The sequence below is a fragment of the Topomyia yanbarensis genome, chromosome 3, assembly GCF_030247195.1.
Source record: "Topomyia yanbarensis strain Yona2022 chromosome 3, ASM3024719v1, whole genome shotgun sequence".
Lineage (NCBI taxonomy): Eukaryota > Metazoa > Arthropoda > Insecta > Diptera > Culicidae > Topomyia > Topomyia yanbarensis.
The window spans coordinates 319,219,401-319,243,165 of record NC_080672.1 but is presented as its reverse complement, the minus strand read 5'-3'; the positions used below and the strand labels follow the sequence as shown (position 1 = coordinate 319,243,165).

Below are 23,765 nucleotides of genomic sequence, written 5' to 3'. Positions count from 1 at the left end.
CGCCGCTGGAAAACTTATTCCTAACGCGTACAATACTGGTTGGTCAGGTTCCAGGTTGAATACTATACGATCGAAAAGTTATTTCCGATTTGTTTTCCTCCACTTGTGACAGGTGGAGGAAAACAAATCGTTGAACACAATAATATAGTTACAGATTGTCAAGTACTCTATACACACTGTGTCACTTACGATAACACGATTTCATATTTGTATTTGGCAGCGCTTTGCGTCCTCTAGTCCTCTTTTAATTTTTATAGCAAACTCATCAGTGCCACCAAGGTGTGAGTTTGTGAAGCTGAAGTTGCTGTTTTTTGGTTTTGTTTTGTTTTGCTCGTGTCATTTACGTTAGAATCTGACGTTCAGATGATTTCCAACAAAACTTAACATCCACGTCAAAAGTGTCGAAGTAGTGCCGATCGTTGATTCTGCGGCAAGAATATTTTTTTTAAAAAATTCGTGGACTAACTAATTTATAGTTTCAGAAATAATTGAAAATGGATTCTTTATTGGTAAGTAACTATTAATGTCATTATTTTCACATAAGCTACCCCCAAATTTCACGACGTCGACACACTTTTAGGAACCTACGTTATACACAGTCAAAGGAATGTGCATTTTGGACAACGACGGCAATCGAATATTGGCTAAATACTACGATAAAAATGTTTTTCCCACGGTCAAGGAGCAGAAGGCATACGAGAAGAACTTGTTCAATAAAACACATCGGGCAAACGCAGAAATTATCATGCTTGATGGACTTACGTGTGTCTACAAAAGTAATGTTGACCTATTCTTCTACGTGATGGGTAGCACACACGAAAACGAATTGATTCTGCTATCGGTGTTGAACTGTCTGTTTGATACGGTAACAATGATCTTGAAGAAAAACGTCGAAAAGCGGGCTGTGCTAGAGAATTTGGACATCGTCATGTTGGCTTTCGACGAAATCTGCGATGGAGGGTAAGTTTTAACCTTTGTTGTTTGTTTTCTATCAAAAATACAATTGAATATATTTTAGAATAATTTTGGACGCTGATCCATCCTCGGTTGTAAAACGAGTTGATTTGCGAAACGATGACATTCCGATAGGGGAACAAACTGTAGCACAGGTAACTAACGCCATCCATGGACTGTTTTGGTGAATAGTTCGCACAAACCCATAATTACTGCACAACGATATTTGTAATAAACCGAATCACGTAGCATACGTTATTGTATAAGATTGATATTAAAACTCGAATTTGTCGCCGTCGAAAATCTAAGGTTTGAGTATAATTCATTACTATTCTTTTCTTTCAGGTTCTACAGTCCGCTAGAGAACAGTTGAAATGGTCTTTACTAAAATAACTTCACCAATAGTAATTCTGGTCGACCACAGTGGTATATTTAAAAGCACTGCGCCGTCGTCAACCAAACATAAATTTACGTTCGGTTAAGAAATACTTTTTACATTGATAGCTATACAATAAATATATAACATTAAAAACTACAATCCCACAATTAGTCTTGTGATTGTTGTCTATGGTTAGTATAATGCAATCTTCATCCAGTAAAAGGTTTTGGCTTTGATAGATTAATTTTTAAAATGTGAATATGTGGTGGTTTCGAACGACGGTTAATGCGTCCATGTATAGATAGTTGAAATCGATGGTATAATGGGACAACGATTATATGATAGAAAACTAACGCCACTTCGATAAGACGCACTTCGGTCGATTATATAGTTGGCTTTTATACAATTATGGCCATCAGTACCATCGTAGTATTTAGCGAGAGGATATCGGGGAAAAGACTGTTAACGAGTTGAGTGTTTGTGTTGGTTTTTCGCAAGTTTATTCCTTGTTTAAAATGCAACGCTGGTGATTAACAGGTATAGTTTATCAGTGGAGCATGCAAGAGGTTTATCTATGTTTGCACTAGTAAGAGTCGTATACTTATGGGCTAACAAAGATGAATAATACAACGAAAAAAACAATTTTCAATTAAATTATACCTTGTAACGGTAAGTAATGTTTATTTAATCGCTTCGAGTGCTACAACTGTTACTGGGGAAGATCGATTATCATTTAAGATGTTATTTTTAATGTTTGTTCTCGCTATAATGTGTAATGTTGATATTACTTTGTACACATGTTTGTAAAGAATGTTAAATTATGGGTTTTATGAGCATTCGATGTGCATCATTAAATAGGATTTTCCCTTCCAACAACACGTCATGTAGACTAATACAGGTTAGATGAAAAACAAACAACCTATCAAAATCAAAATAAATAAAAGATCTCAAGTCATGAAAACAGTATTGAGCGTGTAAGAGCAAATTCGTTTGTTCCTGGTACTACCGGTATAGTGCAAAGAATAAGATACATTGAATATACTCAAGTTTGAGTGAGTGTAGTACCGACCACACCGGTATACTGCCGCTAGAAGCATAACTGTCCCATGTGCTATGGGAATCCCTATACACATGGGACAATTATGCTTCTAGCGGCAGTATAGTTCAGAGTCAAAAACGAAAATGCCATATGATTTCAATTATCAGCCGCAGTGCAGCCACGACATCCGAGAAAATTCGCATGGATTCTTACCCCACACAGCCCCTTGAAAAGGCTATAAATATAATCCGTGCCAAATTTCACAATCATCGAAATATCATAAAACGACCATAATTACTTAATATTGCACCAAAATATGGTTTTTGTATGGGATATACCGGACCATGGTGATGGTTTTTTCATGGCTTTAACCCATTTCAATCACTTTGAGCATAGTGGTATTAAGGTCTTTTCGTTTGATCGGGCTTTCGAACTTAAAAAGTTAGTCAATGTATTGCGACACTTTTAAATTTGCGAAACTTTTTGCATACTTAACAAAAATAATCAAATTTTCTCCAGTTCCCAATTCGAGTGTGTAGTTTACATCCGCTCAGTTTTGCAGTTACCAGTGAGATTGCAGTTGAAATGGAAGAAAATCACCAAATTGCGAAATGATTACATACAAAATCCTAGATTGTCGTATCGTGCCTGATGGATATAGATCGTTCGATCAATCTCGAACATTCTCTAAAGTTTCCATGAACAGGTGACAGTGTAAAAAAATGAACAGATGAACCAGGTTTAAAGAATAGAGCATTGATTGCTCATTTCAAGCGGAATCTGTATATTTCGACGCAAAGTGATGTTTCTTCGGAAAGTTTCGTCCAGAGCGACCGGAAACTACACTACGCTCCTCACGAAATATCGTCGCTGCGTCATTGATATTAAGACCTATACCTATAAGACCTATGGATTGAAAGCAGTTTCCGGAACAGGAATTCTAGTGTGGATGATTATTTCAAGCGGAAGAAGCCGTCGAGCTTCTCTTCGAATTACCTGATATGGTAGGCAATCTGCACTTCTGGCAAACATAGTGAACCATATGTAACCGACGGCACCATTTACGATAAGATTTACAAAACTGAGTGCCTCTGGTGGCAGATCACTCTAGGAATGTCTAACAAATTTGCTTCAAATCAGAACTTTGCAATCCCTCGCATAATGTTGAAATGTACTTAGGGCATAGTTTTTTGAACGGCTTTGACGTCTTACACGCAACGCAAAATACATTGCATGCAACGCAAAATACCTTATGGATTTCTATTTTGATGGAAAGAAATACATTTAAATTCTCTGATTTTTGAAAATGCCCCTTGGGGTGCCCCCAAAAATCGATTCTGCCCTTTTCGAGGCAGCACAATTAAAAACGATGCGCTCATATTATATTGGGACGATAAGTGTTTTTTATGTAAAAATGTCTGAGAAACGCGATGGCATTAAAATTTTCAAAATTAAAATATACGTATTGAGAGAAAAATGAACTTTTAATATTTAACTGAAAAAATTGCACGGTTGGCAACACTGTCGGCAAAAAATAATATTTTTTATAGACTCCTTGAACAATTTTCTTCAAAAACCATCGTGTGGTTTGATTCTAGAGTAAATAGAACCGGAGATATGATCAAAAGAAAATCAAGGGTTTTGGCAATTTTCCAAAACGGGGGGTGCTCCCATGACCCGAGGGGTGGTTCAATTGACACAAAAATTTGGGTTTTTATATATTGGCCCTAGATGAACAATTCCTCCAAATTTTGTTCAAATCCGTGAAGGTCGATTTCAAGTTTGCATCTTTTTTAATCACTTCGCGTGGAATGACCCTTATACATTATACTTATACCACATTTTTTTCCAAAAAAGACATTTTTGCATTTTTTTATAGTTCTAAGTAACCCACGTGAACTGCATTTAAGAATTTTGAAAATAAGTTATAGATATTTGGCTATTAGCAGTCAAAGTTGACCATGGAGGTAACTCCAGTACTAGCTGGCGTCCAAAAGGTGCTAACCCCACATTGAGTCTTATGGAAATTCAAGTTTTCTCGTTCGTTTCAGAGGTTTAAAGAAAAAGTAGTCAATCAATTCGCAATCAATAAATTTTGTGTTGTAGCTCACATATCGATGAACTCGATTTTTTCCCTTGTTTATTTGACACGGCTCTATGCGTTAGCATAACTGAGCTGTGGGTCTTTTATGATTTTAACAATATGTAAAAATTAAAATTAACTTTCATGTGTCCATCGGGTCTTGTTGACGCAGCTTGCTGCTGCGTGTTGAGACCCTCTTCTTTGATGGTGAAACATAGGGTGCGCCGTCTGCCACATCTTGGGGGTCATTCGGTCTGTCTTCCCTTGCAATTTCGTTCACGTCCATGTCGTCATCGGTACTGCATTCATGATGCTCACGGTCCGATGTTCTTGTTTGTTTCTTGTACTTACGGGTCGCTGTCGTAAATCCTTCGTCATCGGAATTTGATTCTTTATTGCTGGTGTTGGTTGTTAGTTTAGAGGTATTTGGTGTAATCGTTGTTACTTCGCTGTTTGAAGTAGCAGTTGGTTTGGTGTTGTTTACTGTCTGGTCCGCAGTCGTTGGTTTAACAACCGGTTGTGGTTTAGCATACGATGATTGTATACCGGTTTTGGTCGTAACAGGTGGAATTTCCTTAGCAGACTCTGCGCAAGGTTTTCCGTGGTGTAGCGGCTGATCACAATACTGGCATGTAGGAATTTGCCCTGGGTACGTGATTAGTGTTCGTTGAGAATATTGTTGAGAAGTCAAGTAAGAGGGAATATGTTTTGTCGGACGCATTTTCACCACACGAACGCCGTTCCGGAGTCCTGGGAAGAAGTTCCTCCAAGTATCTTCTGTAACACTATTCACCTCTCCGTATTTTGACATGATTTTTTTGATAACGGAGTCGCTAGTACGTGATGCCAGGTCATGTATCTTTATTTCAATACTGTCAACATCTACATACGTCGGGATACTGTATAAAATGTCATTACATTCGACGACGTGTTTCATGTTGTTCTAGGAAGCGAATGATTCTGTTTGACTAATGTTTTTGAACATAATCAGTACCGCATGGCGTAAATGATGGAATTGCACGCCGCTAACTTCTGCTACGTTGAGCTTCATGTTCACTTTCAACATTTGCTCCACTTCACGAATTGATGGTCTTACCGGACATTTCGAGTAGTCAACAGCAACACAGTTTGCCCACAACGGGACATACTCTTGCTTTGTATTGTCACTCATTGGTTGTTCACGTTTCACACACTAGGTAAAAGGAATCAATTTTTGCCTTTGCAAATGGACCAAGCGGCGCGTGGATTAATTTGATTACTTGCCCTGCTATAGCAGCGGAGCGATTTCTATTGTCTGGACTAAGCGAGATGAGAAACCGAACTGGTGAACTCGATATAATACTGTTTTTAGTTGGATTGCATTGTACGTTGACGTTTCGGCCCAAAAAGTTGTTCCTGAAGGTAAGCGCCGCTCATACATTTGATATGTATGGCTATTTTCTATCTAATATATATTTCTTGCACAAATGTATATTATTGAGCATATTTTTTCGAAAATTACAGTGAAGGTGTCATGTCTCTACATTGAAAGTTCACCCAGCAATAAGGGATTAAGGTTCAAAGAACTTTCGGTGAGCGTTTACACGAATTGACCGCTTGATAGTATGCATTGGAAAAAAATGCGTTCAACTTTGTCACCAGTTTATCCATATAAAGCATTTATTAAACTCTAGAAAATCAGTCGATTTATTAGATTATCAGGATTCAAATCATGCAAAATAGTTGATGGAAAAACAATTTACCGGGTGGAATGGTGCTTTTGAAAAAGTGGCGGTGATTTTTCGTCACACCACCACACTGTCCCGGGGCACGCGACACAACTGCGTAGTGAAAAAACCACAGCCACTTTTTCAAAAGCACCATCCCGTCCGGTCAATTATTTTTCCACCAACTATTTTGCATGATTTTAATTCTGATAATCTAATAAATCGACTGATTTTCTTATTTTAAAGCTTAATGATTGCTTTATAGGATAAATCGGCGGCAATGCTGTACACAATTTTTCCTACGCATACTACCAAGCGCTCAATTCTAACACACGCTCAAAGAAAGTGACTTGAGCCTTAAGGGAAAACGGTACATTGTGGTCGGAAAGTTAAAAAAAACATGGAATCAATTGTTATATGTCGTTATAGAGTTATGGTAACTTCGGAAGAGTTGCTGTATGGCACATAGCGCTTTATTTGATTAAATCACACTAGTTCGGAATTCAGCCGCTAGGGCGGTGCTGTTATCAACTTTTTATTGAAGCTAGATGGAAATGTGGTATCTTCGAGAAAATTGTAGGTCCTATCATTTTAAACATATCTTCTGAAGATGCAAACTTTGTAGGTCCTGTATGTTTCGAGATAGAGAAGGTTTTAGTTAAAACATTTACTTACAGATTATGTTTCAAAAATGCGCGATATTTCAAATCCTGAAAATATGACCTAAAAGTTGGTGTGTTCAGAAGATATACTTATAATTACCTGACATACAACTTTGCCGTAGACATCATCTTTCTATCTCGTTCCATTAATAAGTTGATAACAGCGCCGCTCTTGCGACTGAATTCCGAACTAATATGAAATGATCAAATAAGGCGCTAGATGTCAACATATTTTTACGATAAAAACAATGTTAATTTGGAAATGCTGAATTTTTTTTTCATTTCCTGTAAAAAATGCAAAATGTGCCCTTTTAGACGCCAGCCATTCATTTTGTACCCATCAAATTCTCCTAACATCCGGACAAAACCAAAAATTACCCAAAGTTTGAGGTTCCAGAAAAATGTAGTTGTTATTTTGTTATATAAGGTACGCAAAATAGTCACGATGGAGCTTTGGAGCAACATTATGTTGATTAAAGCTGCTCTCAACCCCTATTCCGCAGTTTTAACGCCGTCACTCGCGTTACGGCTTGGTAAGATCAAATTGGTGTCGAAGGGTGTCAATTAAGATTGTCTGACTTATTCTTGATGGTTACATCATTGGCGTTTCTGCATTAAAATCGGTAGAAAGCTTAGCTTTTGTTGATTATGGGAATTAGGAATATGTATAAAGTGATATATAATGTCTTTTTCGCTTCAGATAGTAGGTATTCGCACAAGCAGAGCTTTGAAGGAAATGGCGGCTTTGGCGACAGAGATTCCAATGAGCAGCGGTAATCTGCCTTTTCATAAAAGTGTAATTTTAAAAGAAAGAATGAGATACTACCACTGAAATGCAAACTGCAGGTAGCACTAAACATATATTACAATAATATTTAGCGCTGGGCCTGTGGCCTTCGACTGGCATGGTCCATTCTAATTTATTCGAACGACCTTTGGTATTAGTTAGTTCGGGCAAGGAGTGTATGACTGGCACCTAAGTTATAGTTAATTATTCAGAAATTGTTTTTATGATTGTTTAACTCGACCCGCATTGACGCTTAGACATGATAAGCCGTTTCGGGCCGGTGTGGTCTGTTCGAGTCGACCCAGATGGACATTCGGTTCGAGCAAGCTTTATGGGGAATCGTGAACAAATATTTCTTATGTCCTTTATGAACAGAGATGCTTTTCGTGAAACCCTAAAATTCCTTCACCCGCATAGCTGCTCAGGATAATGATAATAGAACAAAATTAGAATATGCCTGATCCATATCGTAATGAATACGAATATTGACTAGAACAGGGATAATCGAATTCTGTTATAAGATGAAGGTCAAAAAACGCCGATGTAGGAAAAAGTATTCGCGAGGAAAAGCTGACACTGCTAATATGTTTATGTTGTGTTCGGAACATTCAAGAGGGTATTTGTAGTACTTGAAGTTTTGTGATCATTCGAAAGAATTGTGGAAGTTGCTCCTGATGAAACTCTCGCCTATACCCTTCAACAAGGGTTACAACGGAGGAGGTTATTTCTTTTGAAATTTAAACATGGCCATTGTCATCTGGAAGGATACCAAATGAAGCCATCCTGAACAAGCCTAAGAGGCTGTGTAACGGTTATAATAAAATAGAATAGAATGGAATTGTTATCTCGATTTAGTACAGTCGTGATTCACTGGTTGGGCCACAGCTTTGTCCAATTAACGAATTTGATTCGCTAGTTGGACCGACTGACAAATTCAAAAACTTTACAAAGGAGATGTTGGCAGTGTAAATGCATCTGTTTACATCTCGAAATATTGTCAGATTGATTGTCAAAGAAAATTTGACACGAGATTTTGACGTTCAGATGCTTTTTAGTTAGACAATGGTCCAACTAGCGGAGGTCCAACTAAAAATCGGTCCAGTTTAAAAGTGTCCAGCCAGCGAATTACGACTGTAATTTAGGTTTTCCTGCTTGCAAATCGCAAGAAGTGACAAAGACAGGACTCTCTATACTTCATCTCGTGCATCTTTTAGACTTTCTAGTTTGTTGTACTAAATTAGTAAATTATCCAAAAAACATTTTGCGGTCTCAATTGGTCGGTGTCGGAGTGGCAGGCACAGGTGATCTCTCTTATGCTTTGTAGTAAATTAGTATATTTATTCTAACCCTTCTTCTTTTCTAGTCGTGATAAACCTACTTGTAGTTGGGTATAATAATAAAGCACGGTTTTCAGTTCAGTTCATTCTGCAGCGCTCTTTTTTTGCAAATTTGTTATTTTTCCTTTTGCTAGTTTGTCCTCCGTTGAAATGATATTCGAATTAAGTATGTTCGAAAATTTTAAACATTGTCTCACTGTCCGACATTACGATATTCCTACAACGCCATTTAAGTACCTATTGAGTCTCTTGGTGGTCGGGTGGCTAGGCTCCTAAAATCTTGAATCGCGAACTCCAGCAATTCAATCATTATCTTTACTAACAATCTTCCTCAAGCAAGCAAGAAACAGTAACGATAGAAAAAACACGAAAGATTAACAACACCAAACAAAACGAGCACATCCCCTCCTGAAGTAATAGCTAACGGTGGCTCCGGAAAAGTGATGATTGGGTGGAATAAGAGGTCGGTAGACTTACTACAAACCGCTGCAGTAATAATCCGACACTATCACGAGCCAGCAGGCCAGTCTGTTGAAGATTCCTTCTCGATAACAGATATTGGCTCAATTTGTTGAGCTGTATCGATTGATACGCAAAACTCGGTTCTCTGGGTTTCGGAAAAAATCTTCAAAACTTCAGGGTTTTATAAATTTTTTTATAAGAAGCGGGAAAAAATCAAAACTCACATTAGGGTCCATCCATAAATGACGTAGCATTATATGGGGGAGTGGGGAGTTTTGTATTTTGTGATGATGTGTGACGACAGGGGGTAGGGGGTCATGTCATGCTACATAGCTTTTTTTTAATTTATGGTGTTAAGGAGGAGGGGGTAGAGTTACCATCAAGCTACGTAATTATCATGGGAGGTATTTAGAAGTTTGTGACGAAATGCTACGATGGGGGAGGGGCTTGTTAAAATCACTCAAAAATGCTACGTCATTTATGGATGGTCCCTTAAGAGTTTTCTGCGCATGAGCCTGTATATTTGAAATGAAAATTTAAAAAAAAACAGTTCTAGATCGCTCGATGGATCATTTTAAAACTAATTTCACATGAAAGAGTGAGTATTTCAATGATTCTGATTTCTTATGTTTTTCCTCCAGTGATCCCGGAGTAACAAAAATCTGATCGCACGCGATCATAGTCGGCGTTTACAACAACGAGACAGGAATCGAATTACCCTATTTTTTACATCGTGGTAATATACAAAAGCCCCATGGCTCTGTTGTGCTAGTGCATTGAGCTAATAAACGAATTAAACAAAAATGTTCAGTTAGAATAAAACATTTACAAAAGCATAACATATTTATTGGGTAGTTAAGACCACTCTACAGGTTCTCACTAAATATGCTAACCACAGCCTAACTCTAAAAACAATTTCAAATATTGTTACGGACATACCAAACTGTTATGCTATAGCTATGCTTATTTCATTGTAAACATAGTTAGTCAAACAGTTCATAATGTACGCACATAGATTGTAATGGAACAGCTGAAAGTCGCGTGAAAATTGAAACAAACTGTTTAAGATAGCATTCGTCTGCTAGGCAGACAGCACGAGTTTTAAAAAGGAAATATTACATTGATAACGTCATGCTTAGCGCTGCAGCAAACATTATAGCCACCCACACAGGGCTAGAAACCTTTGATAGTTCCGCCAGCATGTTTATATTGACGAAGACTTGGAAATCAATTAAGCTAATTATAACAACTTCACTGTGATTTCATTTATATTTAGGTAATATTAAATAAACATTCTCTCTCATTCGGCAAGTGCAACACCTGTAGATCGGATCAGTTTCCGGTTACCAACTGTGATAACAATGCGTTTGAAAAACTGCTTTCGACGCACATCGGAGGAGATTATTAGAAAGAAACAGCTTGAAAAGAGGCTCACGCATATCAATGAAAATTTTAATAATTCAGTAAAAATACTTCTACTGGGTGCTGGTGAATCTGGGAAAACAACCATCATCAAGCAGATGAAGATTCTACATGAACAGAATGAATTTAGCTTTGAGTGAGTTTTGGCAATGGCTTTCAATAACCGATCGCCCATGCAGTTGTGATGCAGAATTATCTTATTTGGAAAAATCTAATTTCAGTGAGCGTTTGGACAGGTTACATGACATCATCGAAAATATTCACGACTCGATTTACGAGCTAGTGCGACAAGTGATACTAATGAATCTGCAATTTGACTCGAAAGAAAGTCTCCGGTGTGCGGAGGAGATTTTGAAAATGGGAAAACAAGCACCGTGGAATCTGAGCATGACCTACGTACAACGTGTTCGCACTCTGTGGGCCGACGGCGGCGTAAAGCAGAGCTTCAAACGATCCAACGAGTTTCAGTTGATTGATAGTGCGAAATAGTGAGTTTGCCTAACAAAGAATTTTTTTCACGATTTCAAGATTTATATATTTTTCCTCAGTTTCCTGGATCGAATCGAGAAAATTTCAATGCCAGGATACATCCCTTCGAATGCGGATATACTGAACTGTCGAAAGACTACCACCGGTATACAGGAAATTAGTTTTCGGATTAAAATGCCGACCTCTTTTGGCGGGGGCTTCCAGGAGTTTCGAGTTATTGACGTGGGTGGACAACGTAGTCACCGAACCAAATGGATGCAGGTGTTCGAGGGCATCGAAGCAGTACTGTTCATGGTTGCCTGTGGCAGTTTTGATCAAACTTTGCGGGAGGATCCCTCACAGAATCGGCTAGCGGAAGCGTTCGAGCTTTTTCGGGGCGTTTGGCATAATCGATTCTTGTCGGATACAGGATTAATTGTGTTCCTTAACAAACAGGATATTCTGAAGCAAAAAATAGCTGCGGGTAAAACGATTGGGACCTATTTTCCTGAATACAACGACTATGTGGCGCTTGTTGACACCGACGAAGTCTGCGACGAGTTCGCCCGTAGCAGAGGTTTCATCAAATCAAAATTGGTGGTAGGTAGCAACTTGGTACAGATTTTCAGCCAATTACAAACTGCTATAATATCTAAAGATAGTACATTCACAGTAATATATCCCTCAAAAATATCAAACAGTGATTACAAACATTTCTGGTGTATTCTGTTGATATTCGATATTGAGTGATAAATACCGAAAAATGCTTAGATGCATCTCAATGAACTAAACTAAAATGGATATTGAAGAAACAGTGAAGAAATTGATGATAATGACGAAGATTTCGAAAATGGTCCGTGCATCGCGGTATGATTGCTAAATTCAAGCTATGGACAACGTACTTCGTCGCTGTGCTATCTTATGACAAACGCCATTTTGGGTAAACTAAGTAGGATATGCCATAACTTGTCTATCATAGTCATAGTCTAAATCTCTACAAAGTGGCGTTTTCAGAATTTTGACATTCTGCTTGGTTTCTGAGATATAGCGAGAAACGTGCTGAGAAATTTTTAATTTTTTGCTTCAATTTTTTTTTTTTTACATTTTAACGACATTCAATTAGCTAGAGATTACTGGGTAGGGAAAGTTTTGAAACTTAGAGCCATAGTACTCAAGTGAGAGCAAGGATGTGAAGTGAACAGATCGAAAAGGAAACTGATGGGAATCCATCGGCAGCGGTGGGTAGCCGCTGTAGACACAGCCATTACCTTACACACAGTAGCAAACCCGCCACGACTGTAAGAATAGTGACAATAGTCTAATAAAAATCTATCCCGGCATTCAAAAGGCACACAGAGATGAACAGCAGCAATCATCATTAAGATTGATGCTAATCGTCGACAGGTTTTCAGTGGTGATCTTGCGTGGCTTAATTTTTGCCGGTTGTCACGGTAAAGATAGATACGTCTACCTTTATCAGGACACATGATAGTGAACTCGAGTGATTCGTAGTTGTTCTGCCTAAGCTCGACCCTCATTATCAGAAGGCAAAAATTAAGCCCGCATGATATTAAGCCTGTTCTAATGACCCTGCCACTTCTAGCTTTCCGATCTGTTCACTTCACATCCTTGCTCTCACTTGAGTACTATGGCTCTAAGTTTCATAACTTTCCCTACCCAGTAATCTCTAGCTAATTGAATGTCGTTAAAATGTAAAAAAGAAAAATGTAACTAACATAGTCGAAATAAAAAAGGAAAAAAGCTTCAAATGACTGTATCTGAAGATTGGCTCAAGTTATCTTGATGCATAATATGTTTTTATGGGTAAAACCATCTGAGAAACGCAATGGCATAATCATTTTCAAAGCAAAAATACGCGATTTGTGCGAGAAAAACGCAGTTTAAGTTTTAAACTGGAAATATAGCATATTTGGTAACACTGTAACCAAAAATAACTATTTTTTCTAGATTCCCTGACTCAATTTCTTCAAAATGCATCTCACCGATTGTTTATAGACCAAATGAAGCCAAAGTTATGAATAAAAGTCAATAATTAATGGTTTTTTCTATGGAAAATTTTCCATGCACGATTATGACACGTAATACGAATTTTGTCATCAATACACACTAGAGTGACAGAAAAAAATGACCCCCATCGGCCCACCCCTGAGTCGATTCCTAGTCCCACCAGGAGTGTCTGCTCCAAATTTGAGCCAAATCGAACAAGTCTAGCTACCGGACCAACGTGCTTGAAGTTTGTATGGGATTTTTCGATAATTTACATGGAGAAAACCCTCTTGCTCACATTTTCGCCGCTAGGTGGCACTGTATACATCAGACTATCACCAAAAGTGAAACTTAAGAAGATAATTCTATTGTCTACAACTTTGTTGAAGACTGCAAAGCGATCTGACTCGAACAGGAAAAGTTATTAAACTTTTAACGAAGTGATGTCTGAGTCAGTTTTGCATGGGGCCTAGCAGTGCATGGTAGTGTATCAGTACTCGTCGCTGTTGTGCTATCTTATGACAAACACCATTTTGGGGTGAACTGAGTTATATATGCCATGTTACTAAATTTTAAAATCTCTATAAAGTTGCGTTTTCAGAATTTTGAAATTCTACTAGGTTACTGAGATATAGCGAAACACGATTATGACAAGCGCCAGTTTGAAGAGTGATCGAGTTGTGCTATCTTATGACAAAGAAATATCAGACAACATACCCAGTTTGTTGGCTTGCTATAAGCCAAAAAGCTTATAGCAAGCCAATAGATGTCTCTCATGACTTAGGAAATTTCTATGCAGATAAACCATAACCATTAGCTAGGTTTTTGTCTCGGGAGCAAAACTTTTCCTACCATAGTTTTTTTCTGGGAATGGTTGGCTTATATTTTCAACATTATTGAACAAATTTCCTATTGAGATTTCCACTAGTTTTGGAAAGTATACCGAAATGTAGTGATGGATTATGCAAGAAGACTAGTTGTTTCGTCTAGTCGCCTATCAACACAAACATTGTTTGATATATATTGTCTCTAAATTGTTAATGGAACCATCTTTTGTTTATTGTTTTTCCCGAATAAAGGAGGAAAACTGGGAAAACTTTGTGTTCCAATACTATCATTTTGTAACCGGATATTGCTGCTATCGCATGGAAAAGTATAATATCGCACATAGCTATCTATAGCGCATAATTTCACGAATCAGTTATGATTCATTTTTATATGAAATCTTCTGTGCATATTTGTGACACGTCAAACATATTTTATCATCAATACACACTTATGACACTATGCGAGCGACTTTGGTTTACATTTTAAGCAAAAACTGTAAGTGTAGTCAACGGATCATCACACAAATCGAGAGATTACTTCAGAAAAGATAGAAGCATCGAATGTCTTCTCCGAAAAGCATGTAGCATTTATAAATTTTAAGATATTCAATCTCAAACTTTAAAAATCGTTTTTCTCGAAAAGTGCTAAATGGCGCTTGTCATAAGATAGCACAACAGCGACGTACTAGGTTCTAACAAACTGAACATTTTTATGGAATAATGGTTAGATCTAGCTGAATAGTATGTTCGGAAGAATTGTAGTATATAATACGAGTTATGTTTTGGTTAGAAAATTGTAGTTCCACCTGTGACCGCATAGATGGCGCCAACACTAACTTTTCAACGGAGAGAGATAGAAACTAGATGTCTTCTACAAAGTTGTAGAACAAGCCTTTTGCAGTAATTCTTCCAAACATCTCGATATTGTATCTCTATCCGTTGAAAAGTTAGTGATGGCGCCATCTATGCGGTCACAGATTGAACTAAAATTTTCTAACCAAAACATAGCTCGTATTATGTACTGCAATTCTTCCGAACATACTATTCAGCTAAATCTAACCATTAATCCACAAAAATGTTTAGTTTGTTAGAACCTAGTACTGATACACTACCATGCACTGCTAGGCCCCATGCAAAACTGACTCAGACATCACTTCGTTAAAAGTTTAATAACTTTTCCTATTGGAGTCGGATCGCTTTGCAGTCTTCAACAAAGTTGTAGACAATAGAATTATCTTCTTAAGTTTCACTTTTGGTGATAGTCTGATGTATACAGTGCCACCTAGCGGCGAAAATGTGAGCAAGAGGGTTTTCTCCATGTAAATTGTCGAAAAATCCCATACAAACTTCAAGCACGTTGGTCCGGTAGCTAGACTTGTTCGATTTGCTTCGAATTTAGAGCAAGTACTCCTGGTGGGACTAGGAATCGACTCAGGGGTGGGCCGATTGTGTTTTCAAAAATTCATTATTTTTCTGGGCAGTCTAATACACACCTATGACACGTGTGAGTGCGATTTATGTTTACATTGATAGTAAAAATTCGCAACATAGTCAACCGATCTTTGTAATATTTGAGAGAATAATACAGAATACATAGAAGCGTCAATTGTCTGCTTTGAATTGTTTATACCGTTTATAAGTTTCTAGATATTCAGTCTCAAACTTTAAAAACCATTTTCCTCGAAATGTGCAAAATGGCGCTTGTCATCAGATAGCACAAATGCGACGACTTTGTTTTGAGTTCCTTTCTCTCCACGTAGCTTGATTAGGATCTCAAATGCACTGTAATGCACAAGGAATGCCAGAGTACAAAGAATGTTTTGAACATAAAACCCAATAGACGATTTGTTTTGCCCATTTCAAACGAGAACTTTTTTAATGTTTTTCTTTAAATCAAGAGATATAATTATTTGCACTTTTAAAGCAAGTTCTGGTACCATAGATTTAAAACGTTTCAATTGTTGGGTGATTTAATTCATTTATTGCAAAAATAAAAGAATTTTGAATCGGTGCTCTCGAGATAACTTTGGGTTTGTTCGGGTTCACGGAAGTTGCTCTCTATTACTCTGGAACAAACAGGAGCAACAACTTCTTGCTCCTTTTTACTCCGTTTTGCTACCAGAACAAGACAAAAGAGAAGAAGAGAATACAGGAACGTTTTTCTCCCTGTTTGCTCTGGAGTACTTCCACTTTCTCCTGGTACTGGAACAAACCTTTTGATTAGCAGAATCATTGGCTCGAAAAGTGGAATAATGGTCGAAAAATTTCATACCTTCAGGCAATTTCTTCATGTCTAACATTGTTATATCTCAAAAGGAATGAGAATTACCTCTAAAAACATTTACCGCTCTTTTTCAAGAAAATAGTCGATATTAAATAGTTAACCAAAAAAATCTTGGATTGTTTCTGGATTATAAGATAACAAATACTTACAGTTTATATAAAACTGATCAGTTCAGCTATAGTGCCTTGATTTCATGAATGTACAAGAGACTGTCTGCACTGATCGAAAAGATGCAAGAAGGTATTGTCACTTTAAGTTTAAATTTATGTTCACAACAAGGCCATTAAATGACAAAATAACACGGTGCAACGAAATAAAAAAATACTTTTGTGATCTGTTAAAGATTTTAGAGGTGGTCAAATACAACACAAAACCACGTTTAATCAGTTTAATGTACCCTCAAATTCTAGATTAATAGCAAAAAACTATTTTTTAGGACTTTTGTCACTGAAATTTTTTATTATTTTACATGGAACTTAACAAAACCTGACCTATTTTATTACTTATTCTCAATTAAATTGTAAATTTATAACAAAAGCAAGATCTCAACCCGCTCCTAATGTTGGTATCCTTGGCGGTGAATCAAGAATCAAATGGCTCAAATGGCACATTCCCCATGTTGATCGAAGATTTGTGCCTTGCCATGGTTTGTCTTTTCATCAGTTACCTGAATGGAAGGATTGAGGAAATGATAAGGTTAGGGATAAGGAAACTAACGACACAGAGAACATAGAAAATACGGAATAATTCTTCATTCCTAAGGAAATAAAGACACTTCTTGGTGAGCGGATATATCAACACCCTCGAGGGGATGTTGAGATAACAGGACGACAACATCCTCGAAGAGATATTGTCATTATGTTTATAAACTTTCCCCGTGACTTTTTGGAAGCCATAGTTCAGTTTATAACCTTTTTTCGCCAGAAATTTCATAGAGCGGTCGTTGATACTGCAAAAATACTGCTGTATTTTATCTGTAATCGAATTGGTTCTCAGAACTTCCCAGCAAACTGCCCGCGAACCAGGATTATGGAATTCGAGCCTCCTCAAAACAGGGCGTCCGAAATTTCGATTTTGAAATGTTCATTGTACAATACGTAATATATTAATAACCTAAGTTAATTAAAATCAGTTTCGGTGGTCGAATCTGGTTTGGACTGATTCTGAGCTTAGAATGAATTAAAATAGAAACCATTTTAAAAATTTTCAACCAGTTAAAAAATTTCGGGGGGGGGGAGGGTCCGGATCCTCCGGATCTTCCCACTGGATCCGCCACTGATCAGAACTCTTCAAACATTCCTTGGAATTCCACGGAGTACCTTACTCTGATGAAGGCTATATGGTTCGACAATGAAACGGAAGTCTCCTGCCCCTCTCTTTTATCGAAGACTGCATATCAAGAAGACTGGCAACTCTGTCCAGAATCTGGAGACAGTAACAGCAACGCCACTTGCGGGTAAAGGTGGTACTTCTCATAGTGATGCACACACACACATGTACACTTTTACATTAAGCTTCTTACCTTTCTCCAATAGAGGCGCTGTAACCTCTGTCGCTTCTCGTTTGTGCGGGGGAAGGAAAGAGATATCAGTCTTCTTAATATGTAGTCTTCGCTTTTATCCTCCAATTTATGTTTCAGCCAGGTACAGCTTTGTTCGTTATCCGGAGAGATCCTAACAGCACCATATTTGAAGTAAACCCCCATTGAAACTGGGGATGAAAGAGTTGGGAGGAATTGAAAAGAGACACCTGTGAAGATCTTTTAACAGCTCATCCTTCAGCGCAATCAAATCCAACCTTGTTTGCAGTCAATATGTATTGTTACTCGAATGCTCTATACAATGAGCCGAGGCATTGTTGAAGAGAGCACCTCTGAGATTGTGCTTCTTTTCTTTGATTTCGTCAGGTGTTTGAAAACCACAAATTTTTCGGGACTCTGTGAAATCAGTTAACGCGAGGTGTTTAAAGATGACGGACGGAGAATTGTTCCGGGAGACTGTGTGTGTAGAACGGTTGTATTGGAAACTTGTGAAAATACCGAAACCTGTCACAAATCTTGAACTGTATATTCATGAAGTCAGTTGACGCTAGGTGTTTGCAGGCGACTGAGGGAGTATCTATGAAGAAGACTGAATATTAGAGCGCCCATGGCATGTATAGGGAAAAGGTGACCATCGAATTCAATAACCTCGAAAATTATTTGCCAAATTTGAGCTCTGTTGGACATATGATTAAGGAGTTGCGCAAAACGACCAGCATGCAAAAATTTTCACCAGAGAAAAAACACAAAAGGACTCTTTGAACATTCAAAATTTGAATTAATATTTTTGATGCTAAGTAACTTAGAATATCATGAGACGTCGGGATATACTGGCTTCTTAAAAAAAAACTTTTTGGGGAAAATTGATGGGCCTTGGCAAATTTAGGATTTGAGCTGACTGGGCTTGAAAAGGAAGCTTTTAATTTATGTTTGATGCAAAATGTCTTAGAAATGCATGTAACGACGGCTCTTGTATCGTCTCGCAAAACAATTATTTTGAAAAAGTTTGCCTCTCTGGTACTTTTAATTTTCAAAGTAAGATTTCCAAATAAAAAGAAAATCGAATAGACACCAGATTTCGACATTTCACAGATTTCTAAGATATTTGGCATGCAAAAAAAAATAAAAGCTGCATTTCCAAACTCAAGTCCCATCCCCCAATTCCAGATCTCGACGCTTCATGACATTTTTTTCGATTGAGCTCAAATTTTACATAGGGGCTTTTTCGAGGTGCCGATACTTTTGAAGTGTGTCCAGATTGAAGATTACTAGAGATTTAAAAAGGTGGCCTTTGAAAGAGTCTCAGTAATGCGCCGTTGTTTACTGTGGTTTTCTGTTCGACTCTCAAACAATAATTTTGTGTTTACCATAAAACGGGGTATCTTTGATCAAATGAGACTTTTTTCAGTTACATAACAAAATCATCGCAACAAAATACAAACCAAATTCTAAACATGTTCAGCATGTATTGACAATTATTGTTCTGTCATTTAATATACCTGTTATGAAAACAAATTTAAATTGAAAATGATACAATTCTCATGCATCGTTTCAATCTGTTCAAAGAATTTCTTGGATATTAATGAAATCAATCAACTTAAACTGAACTGATCACTTTTTTGGACTAGAAGTGTGCGCCGATGCATTTTTAATCGGCGGCGGCGTAAGCAACATTTTTGGCCGGCGGCGTTGGCGGCGTCACGCTGTTGGACCTTATAGCCGGAGGCGTCCCGGCGTGACGAATACTGACACCTATGCAACTAAAAAAAATCTTGGCAGTACAATTCTTTTCCCAAATTTTCGGTTTCTATTGTAACATGTCTGATTGAAAATGGTCTGAGCGTATCTCTAGTTTTCGTAGCACCTGCACCCCGCCAATTTCTCCATCAGTTCCGGGGACCAACAAATTGGAATCAATTGCACTACTTATGATCACATATCAGTCCCATAAAGGTAGGATCTCGTGTTACGTCTTATTTGTCTGTGATATCGGGCTGATGCAACTGACATTGAAAATCTTTCCTGCGTGGGGCTGGATCACCCGACGAATAATTTATGAGACCAGGAATCTTACCCTCTGCATCGCCAAATCAGTGCACCAGCGTCGCGAAAAGTCAAGATCATTCTGCCCAACTATTCTTCGAGAAAAAAATTTGAAAATAGGTCACGATTCAATCAATGATAAATAAATCGGCGCACAGGTCTATTTTGGACACCATACATGTTTTAGTCGAATGATTCATTTTTACTATTTTACTGAAAAAGTTCCATAAAAAACAGCTGTATCCTTCTAGGCGATTTTGTTCTCCCTCGAGACGTCACTGTAACTGACTATGAAATTGCTCGCGGATACGCAATTTACACAACATTTGGAGTGTTATTTCTCAATTCGATACACATATTTTTAGGATCAAAGTTATCCCAAAAACAATGAATGAAAATTTACCACAAAGAAATTTTATTTTTATAGTATAACGACGGCCCAGTCAGCTGTTAGCTACAGACGAGGAGAATCCGAAACACAAAAAATATGACTTAATTTGAGTTAGGTTATATGCACAGGGGTTTACCCCAATTTAGATTCTGCATTATTTACAATCTATGGGTACCAGTACTTATTTGAAAAAGGCAAACAGTTATATCTACTTGAATTGAGGATAGTTATTCGAAAACCTGTTGAAAAAGTACGATGTACCCCCGTTTTGCGGTACCTGGAAATGGTACTCCTATCCTGACTTAACCTCACTTCTTTTATAAAGCTGAACAAGATTTCAACGTCCCCTGAGATTGGCGCCCTTGGCGGGGGCCAACCTAGTCAACCGTACGCTACGGGTCTGATACTGGGTCACTCGAAAGGTGCAACATCACTATAGCATTGTGTAATCAACTTAAGCGTCTGTGTTCTCCGATCTTCTATTTAGCGCATTATTTGTTCAATATCCTATCGCTATTTTTTCGAAATATTTATCGATATTTTCTTGCAGGATATCACAAATGAACCTCCCAGACGTACTTCGCATCTGATACGGCGGAAACGATCATGCTACTATCACTATACAGTGGCGACGGATACAAACAACGTTAGAATGGTTTTCAATGATGTTCACAATATTATATTATCTAGAAACTTGCAAAAATCTGACATTTTGTAGTGCAGAAATTGGCAATATAGTTATGTTGAAAAATGTTTTTGTTTCAGAATCTATAGCCAATCGTCACGGTTGTGCTATCTTATGACAAACCCCATTTTTGGGTAAATTGAGTTCGGTATGTCGTGTTACTGGGGTCGTCGGATGAGGGTCAGAGCTGACCCGGAACTGACGGATTTGGGGGCAAACGTTTTAAGAACCAAGCGCACCCAAAAAGGTGAGATATTTTTCGAATTGATCCAACGATGAATAGCTCGACTATGCAGGAGTGATTTGATACTGGGTGAATGCATTGTATGCAAGGGCCTGGATGAGATCACGATGAGAGTTGCATTGAAGCGGCAGTGCAACCTGGGCAAGGTGAACATGACGATCCGGTTAAAGAAGTGGTACGGAGAAACTCAAACAGCGATGATTCGTTTTCCATATCCACTACTGCCAAGGCGCTGAAGGTAGGTAAAGTTACGATTGGTCGAGATGCTTATTATGACCCTGTCAAAAAATGCGGACGAACGTGGTCAGGCGATTTAAAAAGCATGACGTTTGACTCAACTCGCCTGTGCTAATTGCCCCTAGGAACAAATGCAATTTGCGAATGCGATTTAAAGGCAATTTCAATACTTAGACAAATTTTCTGGCGGTTGATATGGACTTGGTTGTTTTTTGCGCTTTTCAAACACGGCGGTTCATGTTTGGCTTAAGCATAAAATTGTTTTTTGAACAATTGGAGTGTTCTCACTTGTATTTTGTTTGTCTATTGCACTTCATTTAGTCAACGAATGTAGAAAATTGTGGAATCATGTGTAAGTATAGTAGAACAAGATATCTGACCTAAAGTCTTAATGAACGTCAGATTATCAGATTGTGAGTTTTGGTGTGCAATACCAATTTCACCTATGATTCTTCCTATAAGTTGGTGGTGATTACCTAGTATACTGGTAAGTATATGTGAGTACATAATGAATCCGAAAATAAATATTACTTTTAATTTTCATATTAGGCAATTAAGGGCAATTAAATGGCGCGTTCCGTGGGAGATTTGGGGGAGATTTAAGGGCGGGTTGGGCGGCAAAAAAATGACGGCGGCAAATCGCCCAAATGTTGCATTTGAAATAGCCCCCTAATTGCCAGAAATTTGCTGGCAAATTGAAGGGAAATTAGCGCATCCGAGTTGGCAAATAGCCCCCCGTTAGCCAGCAACTTGCCCTTTTTGATTGGGGAGCCGCTCCTCGAAGGGGGGCTTGCATAGGTTCGGATGTGCCGGAAATGCGGGGATACGAGCCATCTCGCGAGAGACTACATGTAACGGCCGAAGTGCATGCTTTGCTCTCCAGCGAACGGAAACGACCATCAAACGGGTGGCTTCAAATGCCCTGCCTACAAGAGGGAGGTTACAACGGTAATTGAGATAGCTCAGATAAATCTGAATCAATACACGGAAAAAAATTGTTCCCAAAATCGTGAATAAAGGGCCATGGATTCTGGAACAATCACGTTTTTACGTTACGAAAATGGGACCATAACCAAAAATCATGGCTTTTATAATTATGTTCAATTTCCCTTCAGTAACGCCCGTACAACGCTTTCATTAGTGGAAATATTTGATTTTGTTTTGTGAACTTCAGTCACGGTTTGCGCCAAGAACTAGTTCACAACTTTATGAACATAATTCAAAAAACCAAAGGTTGACTTGTGACTTTTTTTCATAGTTATAGGGACATATAGGAACAATAGTTCGCAAAATCAAAATATCCTGGCTATTTTTTCGTGAAATATTTCACGAAATTCGGAATTTTATTTATGAATCCATTCAATCCTCGAGGACTAATTCATGATCCCTAATATATTAATCACGATCCAATATCCGTGCTCGTGAAATGGTTCACAAAATCATCAAATATTATTCATGCATTCGTGAACTGGTTCATGATTCCTAATATATTAGTTACGATCAAATATCCATGCTCGCAAAATAGTTCATGACATCATGAAATATTATTCATGTATTCGTGAACCGGTTCATGATACCTAGTATAATAGTTCACGAAAGCATAAAATATTATTCTTGTATTCGTGAACTGGTTCATGATTCCTAACATACTAGTCACGATCCAATATCCGTACTCGTGAAATAGTTCACGAAATCATGAAATATTATTCATGTATTCGTGAACTAGTTCATGGTTCCTAATATATTAGTTACGATCCAATATCCGTGCTCGTGAAATAGTTCATGAAATCATGAAATATTATTCATATATTCGTAAACTGATTCATGATACCAAGTTTAATAGTCACAACTTATCATTCGTTTTCGTGAAAAAGTTCACGAAATCAAAATATTATTAATGTATTCGTGAACTGGTTCATGGTTCCTAGTACATGATTTACGATCTATCTAGTATCTATTGGAGTGCTTGTGATATTTAGAAGATATCCCTAATCATTTACAATTTCATGCAACAAGGTAATGAATTTTTTATGTGAACTCTATCACAAAAGTTAGAGTATTATTCGTGGAATCATTTTTGTTCCTTGCACTTTTTTATGAAATACCCAGCTGCTAGCGACCAGTAATATGTACGAGCAGTAGATATAAAAAAAAACTTTAAGAACCTCGAAAATCATTATTTATTTGATAAGGTTCGTGTTCTGTCCG

General features: G+C 37.8%; 2 protein-coding genes across 2 annotated transcripts; both read left to right on the top strand.

Annotated features, from left to right (window-relative positions):
* The first annotated feature begins 363 nt into the window (after positions 1–363).
* Positions 364–1,500, top strand: LOC131691543 (coatomer subunit zeta-1). Its single transcript, XM_058978047.1, has 4 exons — positions 364–509; positions 581–960; positions 1,019–1,109; positions 1,300–1,500. Exons 1-4 carry the CDS (start codon positions 495–497, stop codon positions 1,345–1,347), a joined length of 534 nt encoding a protein of 177 aa, XP_058834030.1. The 5' UTR covers positions 364–494; the 3' UTR covers positions 1,348–1,500.
* A 152-nt stretch (positions 1,501–1,652) lies between these two features.
* On the top strand, positions 1,653–21,109 carry LOC131688071 (guanine nucleotide-binding protein G(f) subunit alpha). Its single transcript, XM_058972224.1, has 5 exons — positions 1,653–2,002; positions 10,722–10,967; positions 11,053–11,319; positions 11,380–11,899; positions 20,942–21,109. Exons 2-5 carry the CDS (start codon positions 10,771–10,773, stop codon positions 21,107–21,109), a joined length of 1,152 nt encoding a protein of 383 aa, XP_058828207.1. The 5' UTR covers positions 1,653–2,002; positions 10,722–10,770.
* The last annotated feature ends 2,656 nt before the right edge of the window (positions 21,110–23,765 follow it).